Consider the following 15,316-nt stretch of genomic DNA (forward strand, 5'->3'; position numbering starts at 1 on the left):
TATTTTTCTTTTCTCAAATTTCTCATAACCAAACATGACCGATAGGTTGGTAGCTTGAAAATAAGTGATTTATCCAACATCTAAAAACTAATCTTTAGAAATGTTGAAATGAAAACATTTTGATAAAATAATATTTAAATATAATTTTTATAAAATACCAAAAATATCTGGTATTTCTAAATCTTTTTTTTTTATTCATTTTTGTCTTGTAAAATAACTTATTTTTTTTACATAAATGCCCCTTAGTTTGTTAATTATTTATGTTTGTGTTTTAAAAGAAAATATTATATCTCTGGCAAAAATTGGTATTTTTCAAGGTTTGATAGAGAGTTGGAAGATTGACAAAGAAACAAAAACAATTTGGCACATATATTTATTTATTTTTGGTTATAAATAATTGCTAAATATTTTTATTTTCATATATGGCCCTAGTTATTTTTTACTTATTTATTTTTTCAATTAGGAAAAGGACTAAATAAAAATAAATGCATTTTTTAAAAAGTAGCGACAAACGGGCCCTTAGGAGTCAGCCCTAATTCATCCATTTTCTATTCTACTGTTTCTCTTCCACTTCAGCTGCAGTAGCCTCCACCACTCCTGCGCCATGAAGAATCTCACAGCCTTGGGGTTCGAGGGCTCCGCTAATAAGATCGGCATCGGCGTCGTAACCCTAGACGGCACCATCCTCTCTAACCCCCGTCACACCTACATCACTCCTCCCGGCCAAGGCTTCCTCCCCCGCGAAACCGCCCAGCACCATCTAAACCATGTCCTCCCTCTCGTCCGCTCAGCCCTCGACGAGGCCGGTGTCTCCCCTGCCCAAATCGATTGCCTCTGTTACACCAAGGGCCCTGGCATGGGCGCTCCGCTCCAGGTTTCGGCCATCGTGGTCAGAGTACTCTCTCAGCTCTGGAAGAAGCCCATTGTGGCCGTGAATCATTGCGTGGCACATATCGAGATGGGGAGGGTGGTGACTGGGGCGGTTGATCCGGTGGTATTGTACGTCAGTGGAGGGAATACTCAGGTGATTGCGTATAGCGAGGGGCGGTATAGGATTTTTGGGGAGACGATAGATATCGCTGTGGGGAATTGTTTGGACAGGTTTGCGAGGGTTTTGACGCTGTCCAATGACCCGAGTCCTGGCTACAATATTGAGCAGGTATATGGTTGATTTCCGCTGTTCTGCAATCAGTTCAAAGGCCGCATTGCTGTTCTATAATTGTGTGTCGTTATTCCATTTGAGATAGTGAGTGGGTTTTGTTTCCAGTTTGCGTGATTATTTGCTAAATGGGGTTTGAGGAAGTAGCTTATTTTTGTATGCCTGGATTATATGCATGGAATTTGTAGATTTGGATCTTCACAGTGATACTTTCAATTATTTCATAGTTATCATGAGATTGTGTGTTTGTACTGGTGCAGAGATTTTTATTTTTAGCCTCTGAACACAATTCCATTCATTTAGTGTTTGTTACTTTAGAATAAATAAATAACTTACAAAAAATCTAATTATTACTTAATTTCATGTTTATAATATTTTGGTAATGAGAAATTGCAAAGTTTTGTTTGGTTCTCAAGAAAATGGAGGAAAGGAAGAGATTATGAGTAATTATTTTTGAGATTTTATCTTTTAAAGAAAGCTGGGTAACTTTTAGCACGTCTTGCTTACTAGTCTAAATTATTTCATATTCTCTGGACTTTGAGGTAATGCTATATGTCACATTGTCTTTTAAGTTTATTTGAACATGTAACATATTATGGCTAGGACTGAAGTTAATTTTGCATATTATAACTAATATAGAGATGAAAGGTATGCAAATATGTCAATAATAATTTTGGTTTTGAAGATGGAGAAATCGAAGTTGAATTATTGGTGGGTAGTCTTATGCATTGGAGATATCGACTTATTGGTAGAGGCTGAACACCGTTTTGCTTATTTAGTTTCAAATGTTCATTTTTTTTTATAGGTAAATAAGAGATTGTATTAGAAAAGCCTAGAAGAGGCGAAAAGAGTACACACGAAGTATACAAGCAATGCCTAAGAAGTTAGGCAAAAAGAAAGAAGAAAACCTTTCTCCTATCTAGACAAAAGCCACTCTATAAAATCAATCAAGGACAAAAAAATGATCCTTTAAATACACCCTACCCCAATTCACAAAAGTGTACAATAATGAAAGTTTTAAAACTTGGTCGGAACATTCAGTGTCATTGAATACTCTTTCATTTCTTTCCTCCAGGCCTTTTCCTTTCTCTTAGTCACAAAAGCACCATTCCAACCTTTCAAATTCCTTTTGATTGAGGAATGTAGGACCCACTGCACATCAAAAAGAAGAAAAGCAAGCTCCATAGTATTGAAGCCTTCTTACAAAAAAGGATTAAGTGGTCACTGATTTCCTCTTCCACTTTACATAAGTAACACCTATTTGGCATATTCCAACCCCTTCTTTTAAGCTGATCGATGGTCAAGATTATGTTCCAAGACGCTTTCCAAGCAAAAAAGCTTACCCTCATGGGAGCCCAAGATCTCCAAATAATACTCCAAGGAAAAGGGTCATTAGAGGCTTTTGTGAGGGAGCGATAGAGAGATCTAACAGAAAAGGAGTCGTTCTTGCTATTCTTCCAACTCAAGACATCCTCCACATCTCTATGCAAAACCAAAGAATGGAGTTTCCGGAGCAAGCCCTCCACCTCTTCCATTTCCTAATCGTTAAAGTGTCTTGAAAACAAAGGATTCCAACTTCCCACCTCTCCACCCTCCTCCCAAGCATCAAACACCCATTGATCCTTGTTGACCACCAATCAGAATAAGTTAGAGAAAACATATTTCAAAGCTTGGTCCTCATAACACAAATCCTTCCAAAATTTGACCTTTCTCCCATTCCCTACGATAAAGCGGGATCTAGAGCGAATGTTTTCCCAATCTTTTCTAATAGCTTTCCACACTCCCACACTATAGGCTCCCCTCACTTCTCTCGAACACCAACCTCCTTCCTTTACCCCATATTTGTCTATGATGACTTGTTTCCACAAAGAATTCCTCTCTACAACAAATTTCCAGCTCCACTTCCAAGCAAAGCTTTATTTAGGGCCATAAGACCGCGAATACCTAAGCCTCCCTGTCTCATATCAGCACAAACCACACTCCAATTCACCAAGTGCGTCTTTTTCTCTAAGGCACCACTGCCCCACAGGAAGTCTCTTTGGATCTTTTCAAGTCTTGTATGCACCTTCCGCGAAATGACAAAGAGAGACATAAAGTAAATTGGGAGACTTGAAAGAGTGCTCTTTATCAAGGTAAGCCTCCCCCCTTTAGAGAGATATTGTTTCTTCCACAAGGACAAACGCTTTCTAAATCTCTCTTCCACTACGTCCCACACCCTTGAGGATTTGAAAGGAGCACCCAAGGGTAGACCCAAATAAGAAGAAGGGAGTTTCCCAATCCTACACCCCAATACCGAAACGATATTCTCCAAAGAATCAACCCTTCCTATAGGGATAGCCTCACTTTTATCCTTGTTCACTTTTAACCCAGTAATTGCCTCAAACCATAAGAACACCCAACTCAAGTATCGTAGCCGCTCACTATTGGCCTTGCAGAATAAAAGGGTATCGTCAACAAATAGAAGATGGAGCAAATCCCTTCCTACTCCATTACCGCTTCCCACCTTAAACCCCTCAATGAAACCCCCGCTTCTGGCTCTGAAAAGCAGCTGGCCGAGAATCTCCATGACTAATAAGAAGAGATAAGGGGATAACGGATCACTTTGTCTCAAACCCCTAGTGTTGCAAAAAAAGTTTGAAGGGGTTCCATTAATTAAAATTGAGAAATTAGTTGTGGAGATGCACCATTTGATCCAATTAATCCACCTTTGCCCAAACCCCATCTTGGACATAATTGACAAAAGACAAACCCAGTTGACATGATCAAACACCTTCTCGATGTCCAATTTTAGAAGGAGACCAGAGAGATTATCCTTCAACCTGGAGTCTACAACCTTATTTGCAATGAGTGCGGCATCCAGAATCTGTCTATTCTGAATGAAGGCATGCTGACACTCTGAAACCCCAACAACTAGTTTCAGCCTATTTACCACGACTTTGGCGAGTAATTTTTAAAGGCTCCTAACCAAACTTATCGGTCTGAAATCTTTCAACTCTTCTGCACCCCCCTTTTTTGGAATCAGTACGAGAAAAGTGGAGTTTGGACTCCTCTGGAAAGTGCCAAGGCCTAAGAACTCACCAAAAAAGGCCATAATCTCAACTTAGGTAAAATCCCAAAAAAATTGCCAAAATGCCATGGTGAAGCCATCTGGACCAGACACTTTATCTCCAGAGAGACTGCATAGGGCTTCAAACACTTCCTTTTCTGAGAAAGGCTCCTCTAAACTTTTGGACCTTTTTGTCCCCAGAATACGAAACTGTAAATCCCCAATTCTCGGTCTCCAGTCCTCAATTTCTGATAACAAAGTCCTATAAGCCTTACACACCCCAGACTTGATATCTTCCTCACTAGTAAGAGTGTCCCCATTGATAATCACCTTGGATTAAAAGTTTTTTCTCGCCTTAGCGTTGGCCATCTTATGAAAAAATTTGATATTCTTATCACCCTCCTTTAACTAGATTTCCCTAGATTTTTGCCTCTAGAAAGTTTCTTCCATTAAAATACACTTCTTGTACTCCTCCAAATCCCCCATTTGAGCCCTTGCTTCCTCAAAAGACAGGGGATTAACACTCTCCTTTGAATCCTAGAACTGAATTCGAGAGAAGGCCTCAGATTTTCTAGCAGAGACATTACCAAAAACTTCTTTATTCCATATTCTTAGATCTCTTTTAAGAGCTTTCAACTTTTTAGCAAGGCAGTGGCTTTTAGACCCTGCAGCCAAGTGCCTTGTCCACCACGCTCTTACTAGCTCTTTGAACCCATCCGACAAAAGCCACATATTCTCAAAGCGGAAGGGAGTCTTGCCTATTTTAACCCTCCCTTCCTCCAAGGAAACGGGACAGTGATAAGAGACTATTCTAGGGAGAGCACATTGAAAGACACTCGAAAAATGATCCTCCCACTCGTTGGAGATTAGAAAGCGATCCAACCTTGAAGCTGCTTGAGAATTAAGACCACCATAGCACATGAACTGACCACCGGAAGAGGATAGATCCTTTAGACTCAACTCCTCGATGACGTCAGAGAACCTTCTCATCTCTGCTGTTAGATTGAGCCCATTCCTCATTTCCCCTAGAAATCTAATGGAATTGAAATCCCCCCCACGCACCAGGGATCATCCCACAGACCTTTAACAACACTAAATTCTTCCCAAAACTCCTCTTTTCCCACAATAAGACTGGTCCATAGACACCAGTGAACACCCAAACAAAGGCATCTTCCACATTCCTGAAGCGACTTGAGATGGTGAAACCACCGTGCTCTAGCTCCAAGAGTTCCAAAACCCTGTTGTCCCAAAAAATCAGAATGCCTCCAAAGGCACCCCCAGCATCAACTGCACCCCAGTCCATAAACCTTCAAGTGCCTAAGCTTTTCATCACCTTTAACAATATCCCCTGCACCTTTGTTTTTAGAAAACAAACTAAATATGCCTTCTGAGCTCTAACTATTGAATTAATCATCATCTTTTTCTCCCTGTCGTTAAGCCCTCTAACTTTCCAAGAGAGGATTTTGATCTTCATCAATCCACAGGGATCATTTCCCATTTGTTCCTGTCGCTCTTATTCGCAAGCACAAGCTCTCCATAGCTAACCGTACAATCCAATCTCTTAAGTTCCCTTTCAAAGCGTGATGCGAACATCACTTTCTTCTTTCTCTTTTTACAGAGGGTCCCCACACCAGTCATCTTCTTCAACTTCTTTAGCAACAAAACTATTTTTTCTTCGCACCCCTCCACCGACATTCCCAAAAATCTATTGAAATCTTTGAAATTGGAAAGCTCCTTGTTGGAGGACGGATCCTCTTTGAAGGAAGCATTCTTAGGGAAAACCACCTTTGACCCATCTTGCAGAACCATAGATAAAGGCCCTTTACAGCATCGACCCTTACCTCCAACGCACCCTCTTCCCACTCAGGGGATCCTCCCCAACGCTTCAGAAACAGTGTTGTCCCTTTGCGATCCTTGCCCAAAGTAGAAGAATCCGACACCCAGAAAGGAGTAGAAGAAGAAGGCCCTTCCCCCCAAGAAGAACGGGACGAAGAAAATGTACCTTGGAATCTGAGAACTTCTTCTAAGAGAGCAATGTCTGCTAGAGGTTTCGTGTTCGCCTCCAAAGCCGTCGGAAATGACGCACAAGGGTCAAGGCCTTGGGGAGGATCCATCGCCGTGGACGGAAAGCTAGGGCACCAATTGTGAAGAACTTCTTTGGGAGAAGAGTGGAAATTCTTCATTCCTTTTAAAAGACAGGCTCGACCCACTTCCATCTAGGCTTTGCCTAAGGAAAGCCTTTTAAGGCTTCTTCCAAAAATAGAGCTCGTCAAGGCTCAGGATCCAGCAACAAGGGCCTTTTTCTTTGAGCCTAACAAAGCCCTAAAGCACCCGTTCCACAAAGCTTCCTTTTTCTTTCTGTACATGTAGTGTTCCTGTCAGAATAGGAACAGTGTCCTCTCCCTCTTTTGCAGAGAGCAGCGGGTCAACCATCGACACCTAACCATCCTCTTTCCCAGAGCAAACTTCAGCTACTCTCGGGAGGGCACATGACCCGACCTCACCCTCATCCTTTCCCCCTCTACCTCTACAACACCATGAAGGTTGCACCTCATTGATCCAAGGAGTATCTCCCACCACAACCGGACTGCGAAACAGGTAGAACCAACGACTACCTGCAGAGAGCTAGGGAAATTCCACCCTCTTACCCCGACAAGGACCTTTGCCCACTACAAGTTCTGGCGTTCCACCGTGTCCTCGTCAACACCCACAAAGCGATCGTAGGTTTCCCCTAAATTCTTGAAAAAACTCATCCCCCAAAGATGCAGTGGAAGACCCAGAATTCTTACCCACACCTCTTGGCTCTTCCTGTCCTCTATGAGACAACCAATAGAAGGGTTCCACCAATCCAATAGGAGGCATTTACCTTTAAACCACTTGACCCCTGAGTGCAACACCCTCTCAGCTTCAATGACATCTTCAAACTCAAAGAGGATAAAAGGACCTCTTAAAGAGCCAAGTGAAGTTTTCCTTTCAACATCCAACTGGATTGAGCCCAAGACTTAAGGGAATCAGGGTTTGGGGGCTGATCGGAAAGTCCTCCCATCTCCTCGCCAAGCTCTTCTTCCTTGTTGCTATCGATCACCCCTTTTTCAATTTCTAACCACACAACATTTCGAAGTTCAGCATAACCAGAAAATTCTGCCTCTACTAATGGGTCCTCCTTTCCGACACTGACCCCTTTAAGAGCCCTCCCTCTTGAAGAAGAGGCTGAGGACTCCTCTCCCTTTTGGGACAAGGAGAAACCCAGACTTCTTAACTTAGCCAAAAGTTACCAACCCCCGACCACACTCCTACCTGTAGGGAAAACCAAGGAGAATTTCTTACCTTTCACATCCCAGGCCGTGCAAAACAAAAACTGTCCTGCTTTGTTAGTGCGCAATTCCAACTGATACCTTCTTCCCCCTCTGCCCAAGATTTTTTGAAACGCTCCCCTACTTTGAGGCAGCAACAGGTCTCAACCCCTTCCAAAAGGAAGGTCAAGCCCTTACCACTGAAACGAACCCAAGAATAAAAGTTGGGGCCCCTTTCGCAGACTGTTCCGAACACTTTCCCCTTGGCCTCGTTGATTGAAATCTCGAAGGTCTTCGAATCCACTCCAAACCAACACTTTCCCCCGGAAGAAACCACAGTCATTGGATAATATATTTCTCTTTTCAGCTCCCTTCTTCAATCTGCAATCCAGATGCTCATCACCTGCAAAAGTTATTAACTAAAAAACAATGATACCAGCAACAATGGACAGAACTCCTGTCATTTATCTATTTATCTCCTATAGGGAGAAATAAACTATGTAACACCAAAAACTACTCTACATTGCTCAAGGCTTTTGGATAAAAGTGTCTTCCTGTAACATCTAACATGAAGAAACCCCAAAATCACTTTTTTCACAACAAATTCCTCAAGCAATAAGTCACAAGATGCTCTCCCCTAGCCATAAGCTGGCAAGCAGTTTATAGCTTAAGATAAGCTAAGCCAACTACTTCAGGTGTTCATATTTCACTAGATTTGGGCATTGGAGTTATCGACTATAGTTAAGTGCTTGATACCTTGTGTTTATTTGGTTGAAGTGTCAATATTCATAAGACTAAACACCTCCGCTGTACAAGGAGGACCATACACATAGGCATAAACAAATCTCCTCAAGACCGGACTCAAAAGCCGCTCAATGTTATCCACCCCCTCTGAATTACAAATAGAAAGCCAACTGAGTTGAATAACATTAAGTGGAACACCTCCAAAAGCGATGGTACAAGAGACCCACAAGAAGGAATAGGGTGAAGTAGATCCGACAACATCTCTTCTTTTCTCTACTTTTTCTCAAAGATCCTAGCATTTATCTCTTGCCACACAATCCAAAATATAGTAAGACAAGTGATTTGTGAAAGGGCCTTGCCTTTGATGAAACTTCCCAAACCTCTAAATGAAATAGTCATCATATCACAACTACTCCTAGGCAGAACTCAATCCATCTTGGCTAGATATGTGCAGGGTATAATTTGAGTCCCTGTTTTTTAGAAATCCTGTATTTTATCATGTTTTCAATCCTGATCATATAGAAAAATTGTAATCATAAAATCTTTTCTTGTTTATGGCAAGTTATATACTTGAACATATGATCAGTTGTTGTTCTTTGGGTTTTCTGTATGTGGCAAGTTATGGAGTGTTCTTCCCCTTCTGATTGGTGCCTTTTCTTTTCCTTCTTCACCAGCTTGCAAAGAAAGGAGAACAGTTTATAGACATTCCTTATGTTGTAAAAGGAATGGATGTCTCTTTTAGTGGACTATTGAGCTATATCGAGGCCACTGCAGTGGAGAAACTACAAAATAATGAGTGCACCCCAGCAGATTTATGTTACTCCCTGCAGGTAGCTGTGCATTTGTGGTTCTTTTTGCTTTTCATTACAATTAACACACATCTCAAAATTAAACTATGTTAGATTGAGGTCATTGTTTTTGTAATTAGAAATATTTGTTTTATACTTATGTATTGTAGTTCTGATGCACTTCCTGCATAATATTTTAATTTTTCATAGGAAACAGTGTTTGCTATGCTTGTGGAGATCACAGAACGGGCAATGGCGCACTGTGATAAGAAAGATGTTCTTATTGTTGGTGGTGTGGGTTGCAATGAGCGATTACAAGAGATGATGAGGGTGATGTGCTCTGAGAGGAGTGGGAGGTTGTTTGCTACTGATGATAGGTATTGCATTGACAATGGGGCAATGATTGCATACACTGGTCTCCTTGCTTATGCTCATGGAGCAACAACTCCTTTGGAGGAATCAACATTCACACAAAGGTTCCGAACAGATGAAGTGCATGCAATTTGGAGAGAGAAAGAAGAATTATCTAACACGGATGGTCTATTGGAGGGAAGCACCTAAATCAAGTACATTATAAGGTATGATATTACAATATTTGCAAGTATTTTCGAAGATTTGCTTGTTTTAGTTTTGGTAAATTACATTTCTTATTGAAATGAGAAGTGAATTTCATGTGAAAGCATGAATCCGGATGATAGGTAAATGTGATTTATGAAGTGGGAGAAGTGCTTGCCTTAGGCATTCATTGTTTTGGAGCATGGAGGAAGCATCTAGACTATATATATTTTTGTATGCAATTCAAATATAAATTCAAACTTTGTAGGAAATATATTAATAATCTAAAGTATCAATAGAATAATGACTAATTTATTATGTGAAATAATATTACGTGATTGTCTTCAGCTCTAAATTTGAAATTGAACACTAGAATAGAGGTTATTTGATGTTTGTATGACTTGTGGAAGTGTCATATATACCTAGAGTACATTTTGTCTTCGCCAGAGTGTAAACTATTCTATGGATGAGAATTTAACTTTATTAAACCTCTTCTTCTCTCTAGGACAAGGAGTGTGGAAGTTGTTTGCCAACTAGAAAACCTTGGCCTACACAGGTTTCTAAGCAAGAGCAATTTCTGATCATATAATTCACCTAGTATAGAGAGATTCTATGGGCAAGGTTGCTGACCATGTTTGGAACAACTTTTGCTCCATATGATGGTGGCACTGTCATGAGTGTCTATGTGCGATGAGATATGAGTTATTCTGTTTTGAACCTAGAAATGCTGCTTATTTCATGTTAGCAATCTATGGCGTTGGTATTTTTTCCTCCTTGCTATAAAGAACTTTGTCATATTGAGTGTGGTGGTGGATGCCTTCTGTTTAATCTACCGTTCCATTACACCTTGAACATATAAATCTTCTTTAGATCTTTTTATGTGTAGCTCACTTGCTGGCCCTTCCTGAACAATCTTTTATACTCTTCAATGAATAAATTCTTTTGCATTGCAGATTCCAGCTATATCTGAATGCATGCACTGATATTGGATCACATCTCCTTTGCAGAAGTATTTTCATCATTCAGTTTTTCATAATACTTATGTTCAAGCTCCCTTTACACATTTAATGTGTAAAAAATAGTTACATCAATATCAAATTAGTATTTAACCCAATAAAATTTCTAAAGAAAACGTAAGCTAATTAGATCTCAGACATAATCTTGAAAACTTTATGTTCTATGATATTGTTTTGGTTGAACTGGTACCACATCTATCAGATCTGTTTTATATAACAGTTCATCTCCTGGTCGATGTAATGTAATTTGTCTCCTATAGGCTATAGTTTGGTTATTTTCTCTGTATTTCTCCTCTTCTTTTATGGGTTTTGTTGTTGAAATCAGTGTTTTATCGATACTTAATGAACAACTTCTTTTCCATGTTTACTCTTTTGCTATGATTAATGTCAGTTTTTGAATGTCCAAAAGACAACTATTGAACCTAGATTCAAATTTCCTTTTTTCTTTTTTCTTCTTTTTCCTCATTTCCTGGTAATCAGATGTTCTTAAACATTTCTTTCAAAATCTAATATATATTACCCATCTTGTTTTGATCCAGATTCAGTACTTGCAGTAGCTTGGAAGATTAAAAACTACTCAATGAAGTTCCCATGAAGGTAATATGATTAAGCCCCTTGGGGTTCTGTATCAATTTGTTGCCACTAGTTTGTCAAAAAATATCAATTGATGGAAAAAAGGACTCTTTTTGGAAGATTATTTATAATTGATATTTAAAAAGGAAAAAAAAAAAAAAAAAGTGTAGAGGCCATTGATGTCTCTTGTGCTTCTTAGGGCCAGTATTATTGCTGTATAATTATTTTCCTGATGAGATTTCCCATTCAGCCTGTTTGAACACTGAAGTTTTGTGCCTAAAATATGATAGTGATGAATTTTTTTTCCTTATTTTCTAGTGTTTTTCTCATCCATCTTCTTCCCAGGCCCCTAATGTTAATAAAGGGTAACCCATTTTTTTAATGGCTTGATCCTTCTTGAAAAATCCAAAACTGAAACAAAAACAAAATACAAAAAGAATGGACATCACAGTGGCCATGTGTGACAGAGAAGGTGGTGGTGAATGTGAGGAAGAAGATGAGTGAAAAATGAAAACCCTCATGGAGAAAATGAACATTAGTGGGAATCATTGGAGATTAGGGTTTGTGCACCATGTGGAAATGAGGAAGAAGAAAGCCTTTTAACTTATCAAAATGAATTAAGTTTAATTTAAAGCCAATTGGGATTAGTTTGACTGATTGAAGTTAATTAGAATTAATTTGTAAGTATATTAAAAATTAATTCTCTGAGCACATAAATTGACAGTATCTTCACCCTCTTTCGGTATTGAATATATATTAGCCATCATGTTTTGATCCAGATTGAGTACTTGAAGTAAATTGGAAGATTAAAAATTACCCTATGAAGTTCCCATGAAGGCAGTATGATTAAGCCCCTTGGTGTTCTGTATCGATTTGTTGCCACTAGTTTGTCCAAAAATATCAATAGATAGAAAACGGACCTAATTTTAAAGGCTATTTATAATTAATACATAAAAAAGGAAAAAAAGAAAATTAGTGTAGAGGCTGTTGATATTTCTTGTGCTTTCTAGGGCCAGTAATATTGCTGTATTATTATTTTCCCTTTTTATATATCCCATTTAGCCTGTTTGAGCTTGAGTTTCATGTATAACAATATCCATGGTGATAATGATGAAGTGTTTTTCTTAGCTATCTTCTTCTCATGTCCCTAATGTGGTAAAGGCTGTAATTTAATAAAGGATGATCCTTTGCTTTTTTAATGACCTGATCCTTGAAAAATCCAAAACAAAAATAAATGAAAATGAAAACCACAGAGGAGAAAATGAACATGAGTGAGAATCATTAGAGATTAGGGTTTGTGCATATGTGGAAATGAGGAAGAAGTCTAATTTTGAGTCAATTGGGATAATAAGTTGATGACTAATTAAAGTTTTTTAGAATTAATATGTAAATAGAATAAAAATTACTTTTCGCGTATTCTGGGCCCCTTGTTTTGTCCTATTCTCTGGTTGCTTAGCAACTAAGCAAACCCAACTTTTGCAGTGAAAGTAGTCCACTTGAGTGTTCACAACTTTACACTTCACCCATTGAAGTTAAAATACCAGCAAGGATGAAAATTTCTGTTTTTTTCGCCGAAATTTCGGCGAAATTTCGTGTTTCGGCCGGCGGCGAAACGAAAGAGGAGGGCGAAATGTCGACGACAGAAATATCCAAAAAATTCGCCAAAAATCGGAGAAATTTCTCCGAAATTTCTGTAAAAAGAGAAATTTCGGCGATTTTTTCAAAAAATCACCTCCAGTTGAAAATTTTCTGAGAAAGATCGTTTTGTTTCGGTTTATTTCGGCGATTTTTCTCTGATTTTGTGAAAAAAAATTTGTACCTGTATTCATCAAAACGTCGATGCTGAACAGAGGCGTTAATGGCGGAAGACGGTGGTGTTAGGGCTTGAAGATGGGTTGATTTCATGGCAGAGAGAGAGAGAGAGTTGAGGCGATGGGTCCGGCGAGCAAGGCGATGGGTCTGGCGAGCAGCGGCGATGGGTTCAGCGAGCAGCGGCGATGGGTTTGGCGAGCAGTGGTGATGGGTCCGGCGAGCAGCAACGATGTGTCCGGTGAGCAACGGTGATGATGATGGAGGCTTGGAGCCACTTTGGCAAGGTGGAGACAAAAATGGCAACACGTGTAATTTAGTGAGGGGTGTCTTGCACCTGCTGCTCATCCAACGGCTCTCAAATTCTCCGCGTTGATCTGATGGTCCAGATTTGGTCTGAGCTCCAAAGGTCAATTTTATGTACATCTAATGGTCTAAATTGAAGATGGATGTGATCTAACGGCTAGAATTGAACCCCAACGGCTATGTGATGATCCAATGGTTAGATTTCACCCAGATTTCGATCCAACGGCCAATTTTGTTTTCCAACGGTAAAATAAGATTCTAATAGCTTTTTTGGCCCAATTTTTTTCTATAAATAGCTTATTTTTCACCAATTTCATCCACATTTCATATTTGATATCTCATTGCTCCCAAGATTACTCATTTTGTTTTTAAGGTATGTTTGTTTTAAATTTTTATTATTTTGTATTGAAGTTCAATTAATTAGTATATTATTTAAATCTTCAATTTTATTTATTTTCTTTTCAATTGTCATGAATTAGTACATCAATGTTTTTTTCTTTTCATTTGTAATTATTGAATTAATTAGTACATTTTTTAAATCTTGAATGAATTAGTAAATTTTCATAAAATTAATTTAGTTTAGTTAATTTATTAACTTAATTAACAATATTAGTAGTTTGCCAAATTTTTCAATTTTTTTAATATTTTTATTCGTAATTAATTAGTACATTTTTTAAATCTTGAAAGAATTAGCAAATTTTCATAGAATTAATTTAGTTTAGTTAATTTATTAACTTAATGAACAATATTAGTAGTTTGCCAAATTTTTCAATTTTTTTTAATATTTTCATTCGTAATTAATTAGGACATTTTTTAAATCTTGAAAGAATTAGCAAATTTTCTTAGAATTAATTTAGTTTAGTTAATTTATTAACTTAATTAACAATATTTTCCCAAAATTTTCAATTTTTTTATATTTTCATTCGTAATTAATTAGTACATTTTTAAATCTTGAATGAATTAGTATATTTTTATAGAATTAATTTAGTTTAGTTAATTTATTAACTTAATTAACAATATTAGTAGTTTGCCAATTTTTTCAATTTTTTTTAATATTTTCATTCGTTAATATTAGTACATTTTTTAAATCTTGAAAGAATTAACAAATTTTCATAGAATTAATTTAATTTAGTTAATTTATTAACTTAATGAACAATATTATTAGTTTGCCAAATTTTTCAATTTTTTTTAATATTTTCATTCGTAATTAATTAGTACATTTTTTAAATCTTGAAAGAATTAGCAAATTTTCTTAGAATTAATTTAGTTTAGTTAATTTATTAACTTAATTAACAATATTTTCCTAAAATTTTCAATTTTTTTTATATTTTCATTTGTAATTAATTAGTACATTTTTTAAATCTTGAATGAATTAGTATATTTTTATAGAATTAATTTAGTTTAGTTAATTTATTAACTTAATTAACAATATTAGTAGCTTCCCAATTTTTTCAATTTTTTTTTATATTTTCATTCGTAATTAATTAGTACACTTTTTAAATCTTGAATCAATTAGTATATTTTCATAGAATTAATTTAGTTTAGTTAATTTATTAACTTAATGAACAATATTATTAGTTTGCCAAATTTTTCAATTTTTTTAATATTTTCATTCGTAATTAATTAGTACATTTTTTAAATCTTGAAAGAATTAGCAAATTTTCTTAGAATTAATTTAGTTTAGTTAATTTATTAACTTAATTAACAATATTTTCCTAAAATTTTCAATTTTTTTTATATTTTCATTTGTAATTAATTAGTACATTTTTTAAATCTTGAATGAATTAGTATATTTTTATAGAATTAATTTAGTTTAGTTAATTTATTAACTCAATTAACAATATTAGTAGCTTCCCAATTTTTGCAATTTTTTTATATTTTCATTCGTAATTAATTAGTACACTTTTTAAATCTTGAATCAATTAGTATATTTTCATAGAATTAATTTAGTTTAGTTAATTTATTAACTTAATTAACAATATTAGTAGCTTCCCAATTTTTTCAATTTTTTTATATTTTCATTCGTA

The 15,316-nt window shown here is 36.9% G+C and overlaps 1 protein-coding gene across 2 annotated transcripts; it reads left to right on the top strand.

Moving 5' to 3' along the window:
- Positions 1–530: 530 nt before the first annotated feature.
- LOC117913763 (probable tRNA N6-adenosine threonylcarbamoyltransferase) lies at positions 531–11,484 on the top strand. 2 transcript variants are annotated; one of them, XM_034828794.1, is made up of 4 exons: positions 531–1,159; positions 8,917–9,072; positions 9,241–9,608; positions 10,539–10,737. In XM_034828794.1, the coding sequence occupies exons 1-3, from the start codon at positions 605–607 to the stop codon at positions 9,589–9,591; spliced, it is 1,062 nt and encodes a 353-aa protein (XP_034684685.1). In that variant the 5' UTR covers positions 531–604; the 3' UTR covers positions 9,592–9,608; positions 10,539–10,737. The 2 variants fall into 2 exon arrangements, with proteins under 2 accessions (XP_034684685.1, XP_034684684.1); XM_034828793.1 differs by lacking the exon at positions 10,539–10,737 and adding an exon at positions 11,141–11,484 and having other exon boundaries at positions 532–1,159.
- Positions 11,485–15,316: the final 3,832 nt, after the last annotated feature.

This window comes from Vitis riparia, chromosome 5 (genome assembly GCF_004353265.1).
Source record: "Vitis riparia cultivar Riparia Gloire de Montpellier isolate 1030 chromosome 5, EGFV_Vit.rip_1.0, whole genome shotgun sequence".
Classification (NCBI taxonomy): Eukaryota; Viridiplantae; Streptophyta; class Magnoliopsida; order Vitales; family Vitaceae; genus Vitis; species Vitis riparia.